At 40.2% G+C, this 17,418-nt stretch overlaps 1 protein-coding gene across 1 annotated transcript; it reads right to left on the reverse strand.

The window, feature by feature from the left end:
• Nucleotides 1-69: 69 nt before the first annotated feature.
• On the reverse strand, nt 70-16,550 carry LOC136431008 (uncharacterized). Its single transcript, XM_066422187.1, has 9 exons — nt 16,226-16,550; nt 11,928-11,975; nt 11,359-11,456; nt 8,226-8,364; nt 5,934-6,074; nt 3,429-3,528; nt 2,876-3,022; nt 2,531-2,592; nt 70-2,336 (listed from the first exon to the last, which is right to left on the reverse strand). Exons 1-9 carry the CDS (start codon nt 16,538-16,540, stop codon nt 1,791-1,793), a joined length of 1,596 nt encoding a protein of 531 aa, XP_066278284.1. The 5' UTR covers nt 16,541-16,550; the 3' UTR covers nt 70-1,790.
• Nucleotides 16,551-17,418: the final 868 nt, after the last annotated feature.

Genomic DNA, 17,418 nt, shown 5'->3' on the forward strand with positions numbered 1-17,418 from the left:
AAAATGACCATTAGTATTGGCCAAATGGTCCCAGAAACTATACAGAAAACAAAGAAAGGCGATAATGTGAACAATTTATCCCTTTTATTAATCTCCGCCGGGCAATATTCCATTGGAGGGGCAGCTACACAAGACGTGAATTGACACAGAGGGCCAGCATGTCATACACTTACATCTGCACACTGGGGTTGGAACATCCTGAACATACATCCAGTGATTTACAAAATTCTTACTCAGGAAAATACAGGACAATACTAATATTTTACATGGTGTTAAAAGACGGAGGGGAATCCATTTTGTCTCAAACAAAACCAAACATCATCAAACTGGAAAAACATTCATTCTCTTGATAAGTTGTAAATTTATGGCCAGAATGATAACCTATCGGGAGCACCTGTCACTTTTTGACTCTGCTCTTCAGTGTCGTTTGACACAGGTAAACATTGAAAGAAAATCTGTGGCAGTTTGAGTTTCGTGTTGATGGATTACTGTAAATGCAGAAATGGTCGCGGTGGTTTTATGTTTGCGGTTTTCGCGGTGAACGTTTACTGCGACCTTGAAACCACCGTGAAAAGCCGTTCCATTGGGAAACTGTAGCACTATAATACTGTTGTTTTAAACGAGACCTCAAAACCACGTCGAACACTTCCTGTTCTCCCTACTGTAAAATTAAAACCCAGCGAACATTTCTGCATGTACAGTATCGTGTCAAATTAGATATCTTAATGATATCAGTCTGATTGCTTTTTGATATGCATTTGTCTGCCTAAATATCCGGAGACATTCAAGAAAATCACACTAAAAGTTGCTTAGGATCTTTAATGCAATTTACAGATGCTGAGGTTTTCTTTTTAAGAAAGGGGCATCTGATTCTTATAACTCCATCTCACTCATACATACATATGTCCATATACATGTAATAACTGATCTAAAACGATTTCTTGACAAATTATTTTCTATGAAGTACAATCAGAAGCTTTGGGCCCAGTTAAGACATTCTATGCACCTTATGTTTCCATTCAGACTACTGCACCGTACACCACTTCACTTCTAGCCATGCCATGCTGCTGATATTTTTGATAACTTTGTGCAAGTTTCTGCAGCTGCAGTCACAGATAACAAAGAACAAGAACAGTCAGATGAAAATAATATAAACTAAAATTTTTTTACAAGTAGTCGTGACAGTGAATCCCAAACACTTCTTGCACAACTTTTCCCTTTATAGTACAAGCACCTCTCAGACATCTCATAGTACCTGTCATCAAGCAGATGACACCGTTAATTAAGACTCTTGATCAACTGACCAGATTTCTTAGATTTGCTCCTATTATTGATTACTGAGTACTAGATGTTTTTAAAAAATCTTTCTTTCCCGGAAAGGTTAAATATTCAGGATTCTTATGTAGTAACGTTACATGTATTTACATGGCAGAATATTCAGAGTACTACCACTGCATATGCTGCCAGACATACGTGTATGTCCTAAAAAAATAATGTCCTTTTATAACCACTTGCCTCCCTACACAATACTGATAGAGATACAACATGTACAGATACATGCGACCTTTAAACACCAACACTTTTCATAAACAATGCATGAATCCTGAGAAATAAATAAACCAGTAGCTCAGGTTGAGTGCTCATGCTGTAATATGTTCATCAATACAGCATTTGCAACCCTACCTTGCTGTCTTAACATTAACGATTTACCATAAATATTCACTCTTTCCTCTCACTTACAACAATGTACAAGAACCGGGCACAAACGCAGCATTACAACAAGTCCCTTCTTACAAAGCTAACGCTGATAGGTAAGACTGCAGGAAGCGCTGGGGGCTGCGCGTTCTGTCCTGCTTGGACTCGTCCTTATCATCTTGATCATAATGCCCCAACATCAGTCTCAACCTCTTCCCCGTCTGCAGGACCTCCGGTAGAACCACTGCAGCATAGTTCTCCTGGTGGGATATCATTTCTACATTATCGTACTTCCCAAAGTCTTGTAGTCTGAAAATGATACCAATAGCGAGGTAAACCAGCAGCTCCGGAACTTCGAACGTGAGAACCTGAACCCACGTGAACTCGGACAGAAAGGTCCCCAAGGTCACAACAATGGCGTACAGCATGGAGAATGCCGCGCTGACCATGCGAAAATTGTTGTAGAGCTCGAACTTCTTGTGGATCTGGTCGTGCAGCGTGATCTCGGACTTGTACTCCAGGTTGAGGCGGCGAATGTAGTTGAAGGTTTTGGCCTGTCGGCGGCGCAGGACCTCCATGTTGTAGGAGCACCACTTCAAGGCACGGTACATGACGAACACCACGCAACACACTGCAAAAGCCTGGAATGGACAGTTAAGTTATAAATTTCTCATATCATTCCAAGACTTGCAATTGATTATACCCCAAAAAATTAAAAAACAGGAAATATGGATAAACACACCTTTGCCTTGATAAACAGGATATGGAAAGGTTTTACATGAAGCAATACAGATGACACAAATATGACTAAACATCTGAGCACATGGAAACTCACCAGGAAGTAGTTGTGGACCCAGTGGACACACATCCGAGAGCCAGCAAACACCACGAACATGGCTGCGAATACAAACGATAGGTCAGACCTCTCTTACTGGCACATAAAATCTTTTTCTCACTAATGCACTGGTTACTTTGAGGTTTACCTGTCTAGTTTTACCAGTACATGTGATATTTTTTCCATCACAGTTAGCATTTTCACCTGACTCATAGAAAACATTGGCTACATTTCTTTCCCCAAATCTGGCCACGTCTAATGAGACTAATTGAAATAGTACTTCAGTGTATTCTGATGATTGGAGAGTGAACACTTTGGAGGGGACTGGAGCATGTTCTGTCTCACCTGCCAGAACCGTCCAGCGGAAGTGGCGTACGTGATAGCGTACCACCCCCCACCCCTCCGAGATCACCATCATGGCCATGAACAGCATGGCGTCCTCCACGCTCTCCAGGAAGTACCGCAGGGTTTGCATCGGCTTCGACTCCATGCCTAGCAACACAGCAATAGTTGTCAGGTCAAAAGGAAGAGCCGTTTGGGTCGTAAGACCAACAAAATCTTTTAAGACAGCTAACCTTTAGGGGCACTTACAGTACAGGACTGATGTAGGCTGATTTAGGGAACTGGGTCCTTTGTCATTTACTGCTTGAGTTCCAAGAAAACCTGCCAGGTAATGTGTAGTGCCAAAGTAACCTAGTTCTTCACACGCATTTTGAACATTTCTTAATGCTCGGCACATCCAAAATGTAACATACATGTTAGGCCAAGGCATCACAGTTAAGTTACAGCAACAATAAGTAATGAAGTAGCTTTTTGATTCTACATTTCTTAATTTGCAAATGACGATAAAAAGCACCATTATAAAGACGGTGGGTGGATATTTGCTGTGTGTACTCACCATCCCTGGACAGTTGGTGCCACCTGACCATCACAACGAACACCAGGACAATCTTACAGATGGGGACCACAGTGATAAACTTGTGCAGGTTGTTGGAAAACTGTCAAACAGAAGGTTAATAAAAATGGTTACATGGTGCTTAAAAAAAAATTACAGTTCTAGATGTTGGCACATCGGCACCAAATCCGTAGTGTTTTTAGCACACTTTTAGACAGATGAGCCGAAGAGGCTCGGTGGGCATCACTCCACTGCCAGCGAATGTTGTGTAGGCAGTAGAGTGCCTATCTCGAGGGCACACCGTTGGGGCATGGTGAGCATCGAAACCGGGACCTATTGGCTCTGAGTCCAACGCTCTAACTGTTGCACCACACCGATGTCACTACATGGTCAGGGCTAGAAATTCAGTTTTTGGAATAGGTGCACTGGTGCACCCAACCTAAAAAAACTGGGTGCACCAAAAATTTTTTGGGTGCACCACATAAAATTAAGTAGAATGTAACTATTATAAGCAAAACCTAGTGACAAACCTTACTGTTCCTCTTCATGCGCGTTTGGCACGCGATCTCGGCACGCAGTTTTGAAGCTTTCAAAATCGAAATTAACTCAAATTCTAACATCAAAATCTTAAACAAGTACTACAACACAGATTTTATCATTTTCTTACACTTAGATGTCAAGAATATGCTGTCTACTAGTGTGCAGTGATACCTTTACACATTAAACTGTACGAAAATATTTGGGTGCACCAGTGCACCCACAGTAAAAAATTAGGTGCACAGCTCCAAAATTGGGTGCACTGGGTGCACATGCACCCAGTATTTCGAGCCCTGATGGTGCTTCATGGTCTCCTTAAAGAATGATTTAGAGTAATACAGGTCCACACATATCAACATTAAGATACGAAATTGTGATACAAAATGTAATACAGTTAGTCAGGAAATAGATTCAAAGTGTGTATTTGCACATTAATTCTGTTGAATTGAATTGAATTCAACCTGCTTAACGGCTCACCACATCACAGGAAAAATTAACCTTGTTACTGAAATTGACTGATACCATGTTAGGCAAAAGTTGTATGTGGCCCCTTGGATTTACAAAACCTTGCCCAAATGTACACCCAGCACAGGACGATAAGATATATAAACTAAAGGAAATGAATCACAAAATCATTATTGTATCATAATTCCATGTTCATTACTATTTCAACAGCACTGCAGCCCCGATTCTTTTCAATTTCATTCTTTTATTACGATACAGGACCAGAAATAGTAGCATGCCTAACCCATGATAAATGATTCAAAGCACACGGTCACTCCATCCATCCTCCCTGAAATGCTTTCAAACAAACCATGCCTGGCTCTCATCTGGTCCCAAAATATAGTACTGTATCAAATTGAATATGACCACAGCACTTGCAGGTCCTCTGCTAATGGATTTCAATCTATGACGCACAACACACCTACATGAATTTTCAACGACATCCATAAAGGTGATTTACAATGACAAGATGGGTTTACTAAGTATCATATCATGATCTTATAGGCTGACAAGATGAATAAGTATCATATCATGATCTCATACACCAATTCAGTCCTGATGATGTAACAGTATCTAGAGCTAGATGTGTTAAGTGATGTACTTTCTAGACACAAATAGCATGAAGCACATGGCCAAAACATTAACGACACACTCATGCTCAACTTTAAAGGCTCTAGCTAGCTTTTAATGCTACTGTGCCATCTCTCTTCCCATATAACTCTTGGATTTCCATATGTGAGAGTTACACTTGTTTTACAGGGAGTCCTTACATAGTGATTGTGGCTTTGAGTTTGACAGCATCCAGCATTCCCACATTGGACGGAAAATTCCTGCTCATATTGAGCAAAGATTCTGAGATCCTTGATGGACCAAAAACTGGTACGTCTACATGAAATTGAAAATTTGACTAAGTTATGCCAAAACATTGGTGGGAGGCTATTTTTTCCACATGTAAAACAGAAAATGACTATTTTTCTCTGTCTCAATTATGCTTCACTTCCATCACTACTAACCCAGTAGGCCTCCAGAGTGAGTGAAGCTGGAACACCACAGTACACACAACCATAGATAATGATTTCACATCACCTCTGACAAAAAAAAAATTGACAGCAATTTTGCACTAACTCTCCAGAATACAACTGCTTTAATAATATAAGAACTGGCATAAATAAGTACATGTTGTAACAGTAAATAACTCAATTTGGCTCCTAGTCACGACATGCATAACCATACTGACTACTAAATATATTGTTGTACCCCAGGGAAATAAATTAATGCTGATAGTCTCCTTACACGTAGGTGTTATCTTTTAAAAGATAACATTGTTTATCGTTATGAATACAAAATCCACCAAATTGTAAAATTTCCTCAGATATACATGTAAACAGTGGCCTTAATCTTCATATCCTGTTGTGCCAGTGGCCTTGATTCCTATTGATTAGACACTAGGAAAAGCTGCAAGCCTACCCTGTGGTATTTGACCCAGTTGATGAGCCAGAGTGTTGCCATGGTGGACCACATGATGTTCAGCACCACAAAGATCCATGGCAGGGGGATCTCATCGCTGCTCAGGTGTTCACCATTGGGGTTCAGGAGGGTTAGCTCCGACTGGGAACACAAACCAGACATGGAATGGACTGTATACATACATGTGTGCATGCATACGTGTTTAGCTGGCTAACACATGTAACTATCATCATGAAAGTTAGGGCAGCAAAACAGTTTGATATCACCACCTTTCCACTAGAAGCTGCCATCGCTGAGCAACTGCTTAGCAATCAAAAATTCGACATATCATGATTTTTGTGTTTTGTCATCTTTTAAACCAATTTTGGTTGCTGTACTGTTGCTCAGTGATCGCCATCTCACAGAAAGGGAGCCTATAAGGGAAAGAATCCTAAGGTTGTATTTTGAAAATTAATGCAATCTTTTTTTCATATCATCTTTACATTTTATACAAATGGGAAATATTTAGATTCAGTTTTTGCCATTTGAACTACCTTTAGTTATCAAATAATAAGTATCATGTAAAAAAAAATCATAGCCCTCTTTCCCCAATCTCCTTCCTGCTCCCTCCTTACCAGCCCCTCATTGGTACTGCCAGACATACAATGTCCAAAATCTTCTCATGTGTCCATGGTATGCACGCAGCTACTGCAGTGACCAGTATACCATCTTCAGCTTAACCTCCAGTCAGAAATGAAGGTCAACATATTCCACTCACAAGCTCTGAAGATACTTATTACTTACTAACATAGGAAGTAGCTCTTAATATCATTGTATGTATTATTCTCATATGGATGTTACATGTACACCTACTTGTAATTAGCCCTCAGGCATATTTTGGCAATAAACATATAAGTGTGCAACATAAGCACACCAGATGCAGCATCTTGACGACATGTTCATCACTTACGCATGTACATGTTTAACAACCAATCCAATATCATCATGCACACGCAAATACTTGATGTGTGCATACTAGAGTACCTAAAGCATGTTATATACTATTAATTTATAATCAAGCAATGAGAGATAGAATGGGGATATCAACCATAGGTTTTTTAATGATTTTAGAATTCAAATTACCTTTGGTCTTCCTGTGTTTTCTATCTTTAATTATTTTGTGACAATTTGTTCTCTTAAATCACATTTACTTTCCACTAATTGTTTTCAAACCATTTTGTTGATTTAATCTCACAGAAAGGCCCTAGCAGTAAGCTACTTTAAGCTCTTGCATTATTTATAGCATTCTCTCCCACTTCTATCACAGCTAGATGAGAGCCTCTAAAGCCAAGGTATCTGAAGTACAAGATATTCACAGGAAATGTGGACAGGAAGGTCACAACCGTACCACTTAGTACACTGTACATGGACTTTCATCATCCAATACCTGGGGATCCAGAGGCCAACAGAGGGGGATGCATTACTCTACTTATATGGACAGTTTTTCATATAAAACTGTGGCAGTTTTCATGATAATTAGAAGACTAGACGATTGCAGGATGGCAAAATTAAAACTTGAATCTAGATACAGAGTGTGTATGGCAAGGGCAACTATCATTACAAATCTAAATCTTCAGTTTTGTCCAATTGCTAAAATTGTGGAGGAAGTGAACAGCATTTGGCATCTCCTGATATATTCTCTACTTCTTCCATGTCATTTACAAGTAGCAACAATAAAACAATGACAACACTTTATAATATGAAAAATATGTTTTACTAAACAAAGTGTGAGTGTCATTGTCATTTTCTTTACAGTTCTGGTTCCAAGAGGCACTGAAAACTATCTGAAGTAGTGGTGCGTACCTAAACCCCGGACCTGTTCCAGACCTGTTCCTAACCTTTAGGTTCAAGTCCAAAAAAACCTAAACATCTGGAGACAAGTCCGGACTTGAAAAAAAATCTGTCACTTTTACACTCCTTTTTGATTCTAACCATCTAAAAGCTTCCTTAGATCGTGAAATTTGCACTGAAAAATATGAAAACATTGCTATTTTTTGTTTATAACTTAACTTCTGCATTAATTACTGACTGTATATAATTCCGCATATCATAGTTTTCAAATTGCATGTAAAATATATGCCAATATGCAATTTTACATGAAACAGGAAAAAAATATTCGTACCACACATATTCCATTGGTTCAAGTCCGGACTTTCAAGTCCGAACCTGAACCTAAACCTCTGGACTCGAGTCCAGACATAAACCTAAACTCGGGTTTAGGTACGCACTAAACTGAAGACAGGGTAAACTCACCCGACAGCCGATGCGGCGGTTGGACTGGTTCTTAGACTGGTGAGAAGGGCACTGCAGCAGGAAGAATGTGTAGAAGCGCGAGTCCTTCATCTGGCGTCGGATGTGAAATCTATTAGGGTGGGACTCGTTATACTTGATTCTGAAAAGAAAAAGGCCCAAGAAGGCCCAAAGTTTTAAACAATGTCCAAGTAGCAACCAAACTAATCCAAACTAAACCAAATTGATTTTTTTCAGACCACCTGACGAGTATTCTTGACTTGCAAACACACTAGCATTGGACTCAAGAAGACATTTCTCTTCCTTTTTCTTTCATGCATTTCTTCAAGTTCCTCCCCTCCCTTCAACCATTATTTTTGGCTCTTTTCTTCAGTGCTCTTTCCACCCTTACATCATCTCCTGTGCTAGCTGTTGGCATCAGCTTTGCCAGACTGAATGTTAAGACTGGCATGCTTATCTTGGGTACAAGTTTCTACACATGTATTAAAGAGTGACAAGTAGAGTTGGTGTGGGAGGACCAAGGGGCAGATCTAGTCCTGTGATCTATGACTGCTGTCTTTGGAGCTCATGAAAGATGTAACTAAACATAACAAGTGTTAATGTCTACATGTACTGTATGTTCAAGTGACAAAACTAGCATCTGTGTGAGGAGGTGATAAAGTAACAGATGCCAATTCTGGTGTTATGACTGGCAAATTTACAGTTCAGGAAAAATGTTAATTAACTTAAGAAGGGTAGAAAGTAGAAACACTTCATTTGTATCAACATGTAATTGACAAGTAGTATTGTTGCAGGAAGATTTTGTGGCAGATCATGAGTCAGTAATCCACCAGTATCACTAAAAACTACAGGCATTGAAGTCCAAGCTGTAACTTAATCATACTTCCAAATATTTAAGAGGTATGCTTCTTAAAATCCATTATTATCACTTTCTAAATCCATGCAGCCATCTGGTACAAACCCCTATCACTACGTATCAGTTTTCAAGATCCCTTCTGGAAGACACATATTGGAAAGGACACTCAGGTAATTACCAAAAGACCTACATTCACTGCCAAGATGGAATTGCCCTGCTATCAAGTTACATGTGTATAATCCTCTGTTGCTGTTCTATAGGTTAAACCTTTGAATTATTGCTGGTGCTTCCTGTACAGGAAGGCACAAATGGATGTATTGATCCAGGTATGATTTATGAAACAAAACCTAAAAGCCCTTTGGACTTGTACAAACTTCTGTGTGCAGGATATTCAAGATGAACCAGTAGATACGGTGAGAGCAATTCTAACATAACGCATTATAGAATGAAATATACACCTCTCTCCATCATGTCAATCACTGGTACCCAATTACCCCATGTTCAGCACAGCTGCTCTTTTGATAGTGCTGTGTCAATAGGTTGGCAGCAGGGAGGGGGAAAAGAGAAAGCTCTAATCATTGAATTCAAATATTTCATCACTGCACTAAACTTTAGGCATCACTCACATCCATGTGCACTTGTACACGTCATATTTACCAGTCCTCTAATTACTTCTGAATATGAGAAAAATAGTTTTTGCTTAATGTACCTAGAGGAAATCAAGTAGAGCTATTTGTTTCTTCTATTGATGATAAATAAACAAAAACACTAACTCTAATTCATACAGAATCAAGAAGATAATAAGCAATCCCATAAAAGTATGATTTTGAATATTGATTTCACAGGATACTGTTATAGTCATGGGCTTTTAAGTTGTCAAACCATTGATTACATTTGCATGTGTCTAAGTACCACTTTTGACAGTTATACATAGCATCTCCTGTTACTTACTGCCTACGGTGTACAATAACTTGAATAAGGGAAATTAGCAAGAGGCTGATGTAGGGATTTTCTCTTAAACTATCTGACTGGGTAACTATTCCACAGATTTCTAGATCCATCCCTACATCCTAAATTGGTTGAAACTGCTAATTTTCATGCAAGACATACAAATATTGACCTTTGTCTATGGTTAATGTTACTGAGTTATTAACCAGATGTAAGCTAACCTGCTTTTCAAGTCAAAATATGTTGACTTCACAATTTTTCTACCAGCACATAACAAGCTTTCTTTGTTATGCACATTTCTAAAATGCTATGTAGACACCCAATGTAATGGGGTTGCTTCTCTGGATTCTGTGTGGTGCTCATAAAGCTTTAAGAACATAGTAAGTTTATATGCTATCTAACTGATGGCAAGATGGCAAGTTGCACCAGTACATACAGCAGTTTTCATCAGGTGTCCCACAACAATTTTCCCTGTTGTGCCTCAGTTTTCCATGATGTTGCATACGATACGAAAGCCGATAACTGAAGGATGGATATCATTTCCTGCAAGTTGGCTTCCACTCAATGGCTCATGCAAGTTGTCCAATTAACCTGTTCACAGAACCAAGGAAAAACTACCATCTTTCTTCAGTCAATTTTAGATTAACAGAGAAGGCAATTAAACGCTTCCTCTTCTGTTGTGGATCATTTCGGCACAGTTGAAGAGTGAGACATTTCTTTTACTGGTAGTTGTCAGAAATGACGAAATTGCAACACAATTTACTCTAAATCCCTTTGCTAGACATTTAATGATTTATATAACTGCTGAATTAATTCTGTTCTAGTGATTGTATAAGGATTAAAAACTAAGATTATCTAATAATCTTTGAACACACAACTGCAAGTTAATCAATGTCAACAGAGGTGATCAGATATCAGTGTCTCACATGTATCTAGAACAACTTCCCAACACTAATACTATGACTCTTGACACATATACATATCAACTAAAACGTAGAAGGCCCTTTGGACACCCTGACTACGCACACATTATGAATGTTGTCCCAAATCCTTAAAGGGAGAACTGGTGTTATAACATGACATGTACAGGGCTTGAAATTCATTTTTGGGAATAGGTGCCAAAAACATTAGGTGCACAGAACAAATTTTGGGTGCACCTTCACCCGGTATGTCGAGCCCTGCATGTATGATACTATGCAATTCTATTCAGGTCACCCATCTACTCTACCTGGCCCTGACCTTTACTTTACTTATATTTTATATAATGCACTACAGGATTATAGATCAATTCAGAAATAGTGCAGAAGGATTTGCACAGTATAAACAACTTACTTGTCCCTTTTACAGTAACTGTTATCTGGGTCACGGGCCATCAACCCTCGCAGTGCATTGCAGTCCCAGTCAAGCTGGCTGGCCGTCAACCGAGCATACTGGGGAAAAAGGATATAAAACAGAATGATTCATGTTTTGCAGGTTGCTGTTCAGCTTCTTACTAAGTACAGTAGGAACTACATTTTCAATAAGCAAGTCAACATTGCAGCGATTTGTACTCCATCCATTTCTGATAATACAACGTAATATATTGGTGCCATCGTGTTGACTACCTTTAAACCCATACACATTTGCAATTCATTACAAAGCAATAGTTCCTGGGCGAAAATGCCAAGGCCTGAAATATGAAGCAATCAATAGCCATTTCATTTCAATTTCGTGCGGATTCACCATTATCTGTGCTTTATGGACCATAATCTTTATCTTTTGGCAGAATCTTGCATATCCAGTGTACTTAGGTCAATCCCTTGTCTGTACATTCAGTCGGTTAGTTGATGCCAGACCATGGTGCAATTTGCATTGACTACCTTGATTGGGATGATGTCATCATTAGAAGTAATAGAACCTACCTCCTTTGCTTCTGAAGTATTGCAGGACAGCAACCACAGGTCCAAAACCTGTGGAAAGATCAGATTCAAATCACATATCAAAATATACACTTAGTGATTGTTGCAAGTCCCGGTACATCCTTCTGTGGGCATTTTCTAGGCTTATTAGGATTTATTCTGTGTCACAGTGGCATACCACTGTGGAATACCAATAGGAGACGTCTGTCTGATTATAACAGTAATCTCTTCCTTTCAATGTAATAAGACAAAATTGAAACTGTACAATTGAAATAACAGCGTTAAACATGCCTGAGTGTTAGTTAAACAATGGGAATGTCCGAAAGACTGCCTTTTTCATTTCAGTCTGTAGAATATTGAACATGAACTGCTGATCTCCTTTTTTCCTGTATGATTAGTCATGCAGTATTTTACTGCAAAAGCAATTTCAGTCTGCCTGGTATACATGAAAAATTAAAACATGAGTGATAGCAATGAATTTAAGATGGCTTCATTCCAAAGGATAAGAGCAAAAGTACTAGTGGCAAAAGTGATATGATAATAATAGTTTAGATAGTCAATGTCATGTCTACATGCGGTACGTGACAACGCATATTGCCAAACGACAACACGATCCAAGTTTGATGACACACAGGGTGAAACATCATCCATCATCATTGGACACTTCCCACTGATACTGCAGGGCATTACTCACATTCTTAACAAATGTAGACCCAAGACAATTCTGTTCTCATTGGGAAGTCATCATTAATTAATGATGGATGACTACACTAATATTAACTAATAACAGTGCATGTAGGATCTGTCCTACATGTGAAGGTTGTCGACCTTTTACATGTTTCTCATGTGGCTATGTAACGGAGGGTGCTGCAACTTCGGACGTAAATCTATGAGTTCGACATCGTATTGCACCAGTGTCGGTTGTCTGAAAAGTGTTGCGTTTTTACGAATGATAAATTAGAGTGGTGGTGTTTGAGGATTTGCCGTTGTGGAGTTGATTTTTCGTCGTCCGTGCACGATTTACGCCATCAATCTCAGTTGGTAAATCCAGAAATACAGTAGAATCCGCTTAACTGCACCACCCATTTGTCAGCGTTTTTGGTGCAATTATCCGGCTGGTGCAATTATGCGAAATGCCCAGCTGGACCGCACCACCATGGGCGAGGGGGTGTATTATTAGTCAGAAACACTAGCACAAGGAAAACAGACGAAATTATGCAGTTATTAACTTTATTTATTGACCCCTTGCTTAATATTCAAGCAGATCTACACGGGGCGCGAAAATCGTATATGCTAGCCAGAGAAGGTCCAGTCAGCCAGATAAGCTCCGGAGCTTCTCTGGGTGACTGGAGCTTCTCTGGCTGACTGGAGCTTCTCTTGGCTAGCATATACGATTTTCGCGCCCAATGTAGATCTGCTTGGAGTTAACCCTTGCTGAAAATAAAGAAATGACTACGACGACTACGAACCTGTTTTGATATTGCATTCTTTCATTTTTCCCTGCGATCTACCGCATTACAACACACGTAATGTTACAGGGGAGGCATTCTGAAACATCGTCATGCCACTCATAGGAAAACAGTTTCTGTTTTACATTACGTAGCGTGCAGTTGTCGATTTACGTAAATCATGTACCGCCATGAAACTAGGAACTGAAATTAAAACTTGGTTACTGATTACGGGTGACCCGCCCGGGACCTCCCATACGATTCCTATCAACATAACTGTCAATGGAGACCGCCTTCTTTTGCTACTCAAAACAGTTTTAAACATATTGGTGGTATTGCGCCTTTACACCGGCAGGTATCGGCTCATTTGTACCGCGTTTGCCGATTTTAGCGAACCTTTTCAGTTAACTTGTCAAGGATTTTTGAAAAATTGGTGCAGTTATCCGGCATTGGCGACCATGCGCGGTGCAGATATGCGGAGTCACTAACAATGCAGTGAATGGGAACCGGTTTTGGATATTGGAATTCGGTGCAATTAAACGGAAGGTGCGTTTATCCGAGGTGCAATTAAGTGGCTTCTACTGTATGTTGTTTTGATTAAAACGTTCCATATTGTTCCATTCTGATTAGGGTACCGTAACTTCGGCATAAAAATATCTTTGTATCTCTTTGATTCGTCGGTACTATTTCAAGTAAACAGAAGGAAGAATTTCGTGTCAACTAACTTCAACCTCCCTCTGGTAAATAATTTTTGACCGTGCGTAAGGCTTCACCGATGCGGCTAAGCGACTGTTTACGCCGCTTGTTGCGTTCCAAGCCATGACAACGTTGACGATCCGTTCTTTGGTATGGCAATGAGAGTAGAAACTTCATATCATACAAATGGTCCCGTAGCATGAACGCACAAATGCCACAAATGTGCCACAAGTACGTCCAAAACTGCCGAGCAAGCATTGTAACGCCGCAAACTGAAATCGTGACATTTGCACTCGGCACGGCACCGCATGTGACCAGAAAGGACGCGGCAAATCTTCCTTGTTTTTCCGGTCAATTCAGTGCAAAGTTATGACATATTCTAAACACGATCATCAATTGTTTTTAGAGCTCGCTATTCAAGAATTTCTGGATTTTTTTTAGCAAGCAATGAGAAATCGCCATTAACATCAATGAACTTCGTGTTCAAAGCAAAGCGGCCTGTCAATTTCAATTAACATGCGGGGTTAGGTTACACGTTTGCAACATCAATGAGTTTGCTTGTGTGGAACCACGTAGTGCAAACCTGCCACCGGGAACTTATCAAATGCAAGTTTATCCGACGTATACTAGTCAAGCTAGATTGATAAGGTTTGCCGTTTTGGAGCCGACTTGACTTATGTACAGCGGGAGCAGAGATGCCTTGCCGAGGTATCACATTCGAATCGTGGTCAACGGAATGGCCGTGACGTAAAAGGGGGAGGGCATTCGAAGCCGTGGTTGATTTCGTTATTTCAGACAAGCTAAATCGCGACATAAACTAACCAAGACCCATGTTTTTTTGGTGTTTGTTTTGCTTTATGCCTCATGTGTACAACATGTAAGTTTGCATGACGACGGTTGAATATGTTTTATGTAAGAGTTGCCACTTCACAATGTCCTTGCATCGAACGTAGACATTTTTATCGCCACATTTTCTTCGTGGCACAAAATCAGTTAATTGTACACAAGTCCCTGTTTTATTCAGACGACAGCTCTATGCATGAAGTTGGGTTCTTAACGATTTTATTCAGCACCGTGGCTGAAAAAAAATGGCTCACTTCTGCAGAACGAGACAATCAAAAATCCTGCCGAAGTTGGGAGTATGCCGAAGTTGCAGCACCCTCCGTTAGCTTTAATAGCTTACCTCAACTGGCTCAACATGTCAAACTGCAGCCAGCTATGAGCCCACTGAAATGTGATGCTTCAGTGCCCAGCAGCTTTTGTTTTGACTTTTGAACCATCAAAATGAATCAAAACTGACCAATCCTGATGAGGCTAATGCAGGTATCTATTTTCCCGTTTCAGCACCAGGAAGACAAGGACATAAAAACTCTAAGATTAGCATTCAGATGGTATTGCGCTTCTAAAGCTACAAATTTGTTCAAACTGTGTGTACGTGCAAATTGATACAGGTGATTAAGTACAAAGAGAAAGGCAGGCAATGAAAAAGAAAATAGGCTCATGTTATTTTGACCTTCATCATGACACCGTTGTAACAATTTTCCTGATCATGTATTCTAGTAACATATTCACGGTAAGTGCAACACCTGTGCCCTGGTGTTCTTACTGTAACGTTACTGTCTAATGTTCGGTACCTAATCTGAGCTGAATTGTTGGTAGGCTTATGGATTAATGAAACAATTATGTGTCACTTTTGATTAAGAAATGATGGTCCTAACGTGGAAATAAGCAGCAAGGGATGCATTAGCCCTATGTTGTCAGTTTCATTCTGCCATAATCGTATTTCTGGATGGTTAGATGAGATGAGGATTTCCCTGGGGAGGGGGGCAGGCTGCTACTCGGGTCAGAAGGGCTCTAAAATTATCCTATTTTTGGACTGAGTTGTTGTGCTACAGTCTCGGACAACAAGGCCGGCGTGTGTTTGGATAACATTGCATGACAGCACTGCAACACATATGTGACAGAGGACTTCGAAAATACAGCCGAGAAAACTATCTTGTGTATCATAGCAAGGATAATTATATTTCAGCAGGTACAAAATGGATTCCGGAAGCTTACTACTAAAGGTGCTTGGAAGATGAAAATAATACAACTTTCTCAGTGACCACAAATTGCATACAGTTCTTCTAAGACAAAAGTATATCTATTTGTACTCACAGCCGGCCGTGTACAAGTCAGGTTGTAGTCTACGGTCCCTCCTTCAAGGAACCCAAAGCTCCGATCTTGCAGTGCCTTGTTCAGGTTGTTGTAACCCTGAACAATCCAAGTATTTTCGTTAATATAAACACGTCCCTGGCCAAGGGAAAGACATAAAATAGCTACAAAAGCCTGGAGTGTACTCTCCGCTACCCTGTAGGACATCGTGTTTACTACAGAAGCGGCGTTTGTCACAAAAACATGGCCATTTTCGTCAGTGTTGTTTGGATAAGACGCCCTCCACTTGCGGAATGGCCGCGGCGACTTGGGTTGCATTCCAATAGAAGTGTCAATCAAACTGTATTTAAATAACATGGTGGGCGGAGCATGAGCCATTTAACGTTTGGCGGGAAATTTGATTTCCTACGAAATTGAATTATGTTGCCTTCATTTATCATCATCATCATCTGTCGTCCCTAAAGGACGGAGTGAGAGGCCCCGCACAACCGATCTTCACAACGCTCGGGCGCCTTTTCAGCACTTTCTAGCAATATGGCTGAAACGTTCCATCTAAACTTTATCACATGCGCCAAACGAGACTTGATTCCATTTTGACTACAAAACAACATTATGAGATTGATATCAATCTTGCCTTAATATCGTTCCCAATGTTTACTTGCCCGGTGGTTATCGATGCTTGCCGTACAAGAGCACCGCTTAGCGGACATACAACGAATAGCAACAAGGTTGTCACCAGTGGCGTTCAGCCTGAATCGGGGAAGTTAGGAAGTTGAACCTTTTTGGGCGGGGGAAAATGTAGATTGATGCTAGGAAAGGTCTCTTGTAAGATTCCAGTGCCCAAATTGCAAGACTACAAAACCCATAGCAGGAAACAGCATCAGGGGCAAAAACATGAAGTCTGAGGCAAGTTTCCGGTCGCTATCACGCACGGTTGGCAGATGAGTATTCTGCAAGCAGAGGTTTCGGTCGAGTGGGGTATACCGGTAGGAGAGTCCGGGATTTTTTACGTTTCTCTTCCTTCACGAAGAGAAACGTAAAAAATCCCGGACACTCCTACCCCACTCGACCGAAACCTCTGCTTGGAGAATAGCAGATGGGACAGATAAAACTGAAGCGTTAGCTTCATCACCTTTGACCTACATTCATCGAAGGAGTTCGAGATCGGGCAGTTTACAGTGTGTATAATTAGACCC

This window comes from Branchiostoma lanceolatum, chromosome 3 (genome assembly GCF_035083965.1).
Source record: "Branchiostoma lanceolatum isolate klBraLanc5 chromosome 3, klBraLanc5.hap2, whole genome shotgun sequence".
Lineage (NCBI taxonomy): Eukaryota > Metazoa > Chordata > Leptocardii > Amphioxiformes > Branchiostomatidae > Branchiostoma > Branchiostoma lanceolatum.

Excerpts from the sequence above, each read along its gene's own strand:
- LOC136431008 (XM_066422187.1), bottom strand. The coding sequence starts at position 16,540 with ATGCAACCCAAGTCGCCGCGGCCATTCCGCAAGTGGAGGGCGTCTTAT. Across the intron at positions 2,593-2,875 it reads CCGCTGGACGGTTCTGGCAG|CCATGTTCGTGGTGTTTGCT; the intron begins GTGAGACAGAAC and ends TTGTATTCGCAG. Across the intron at positions 2,337-2,530 it reads GGGTCCACAACTACTTCCTG|GCTTTTGCAGTGTGTTGCGT; the intron begins GTGAGTTTCCAT and ends TGTCCATTCCAG.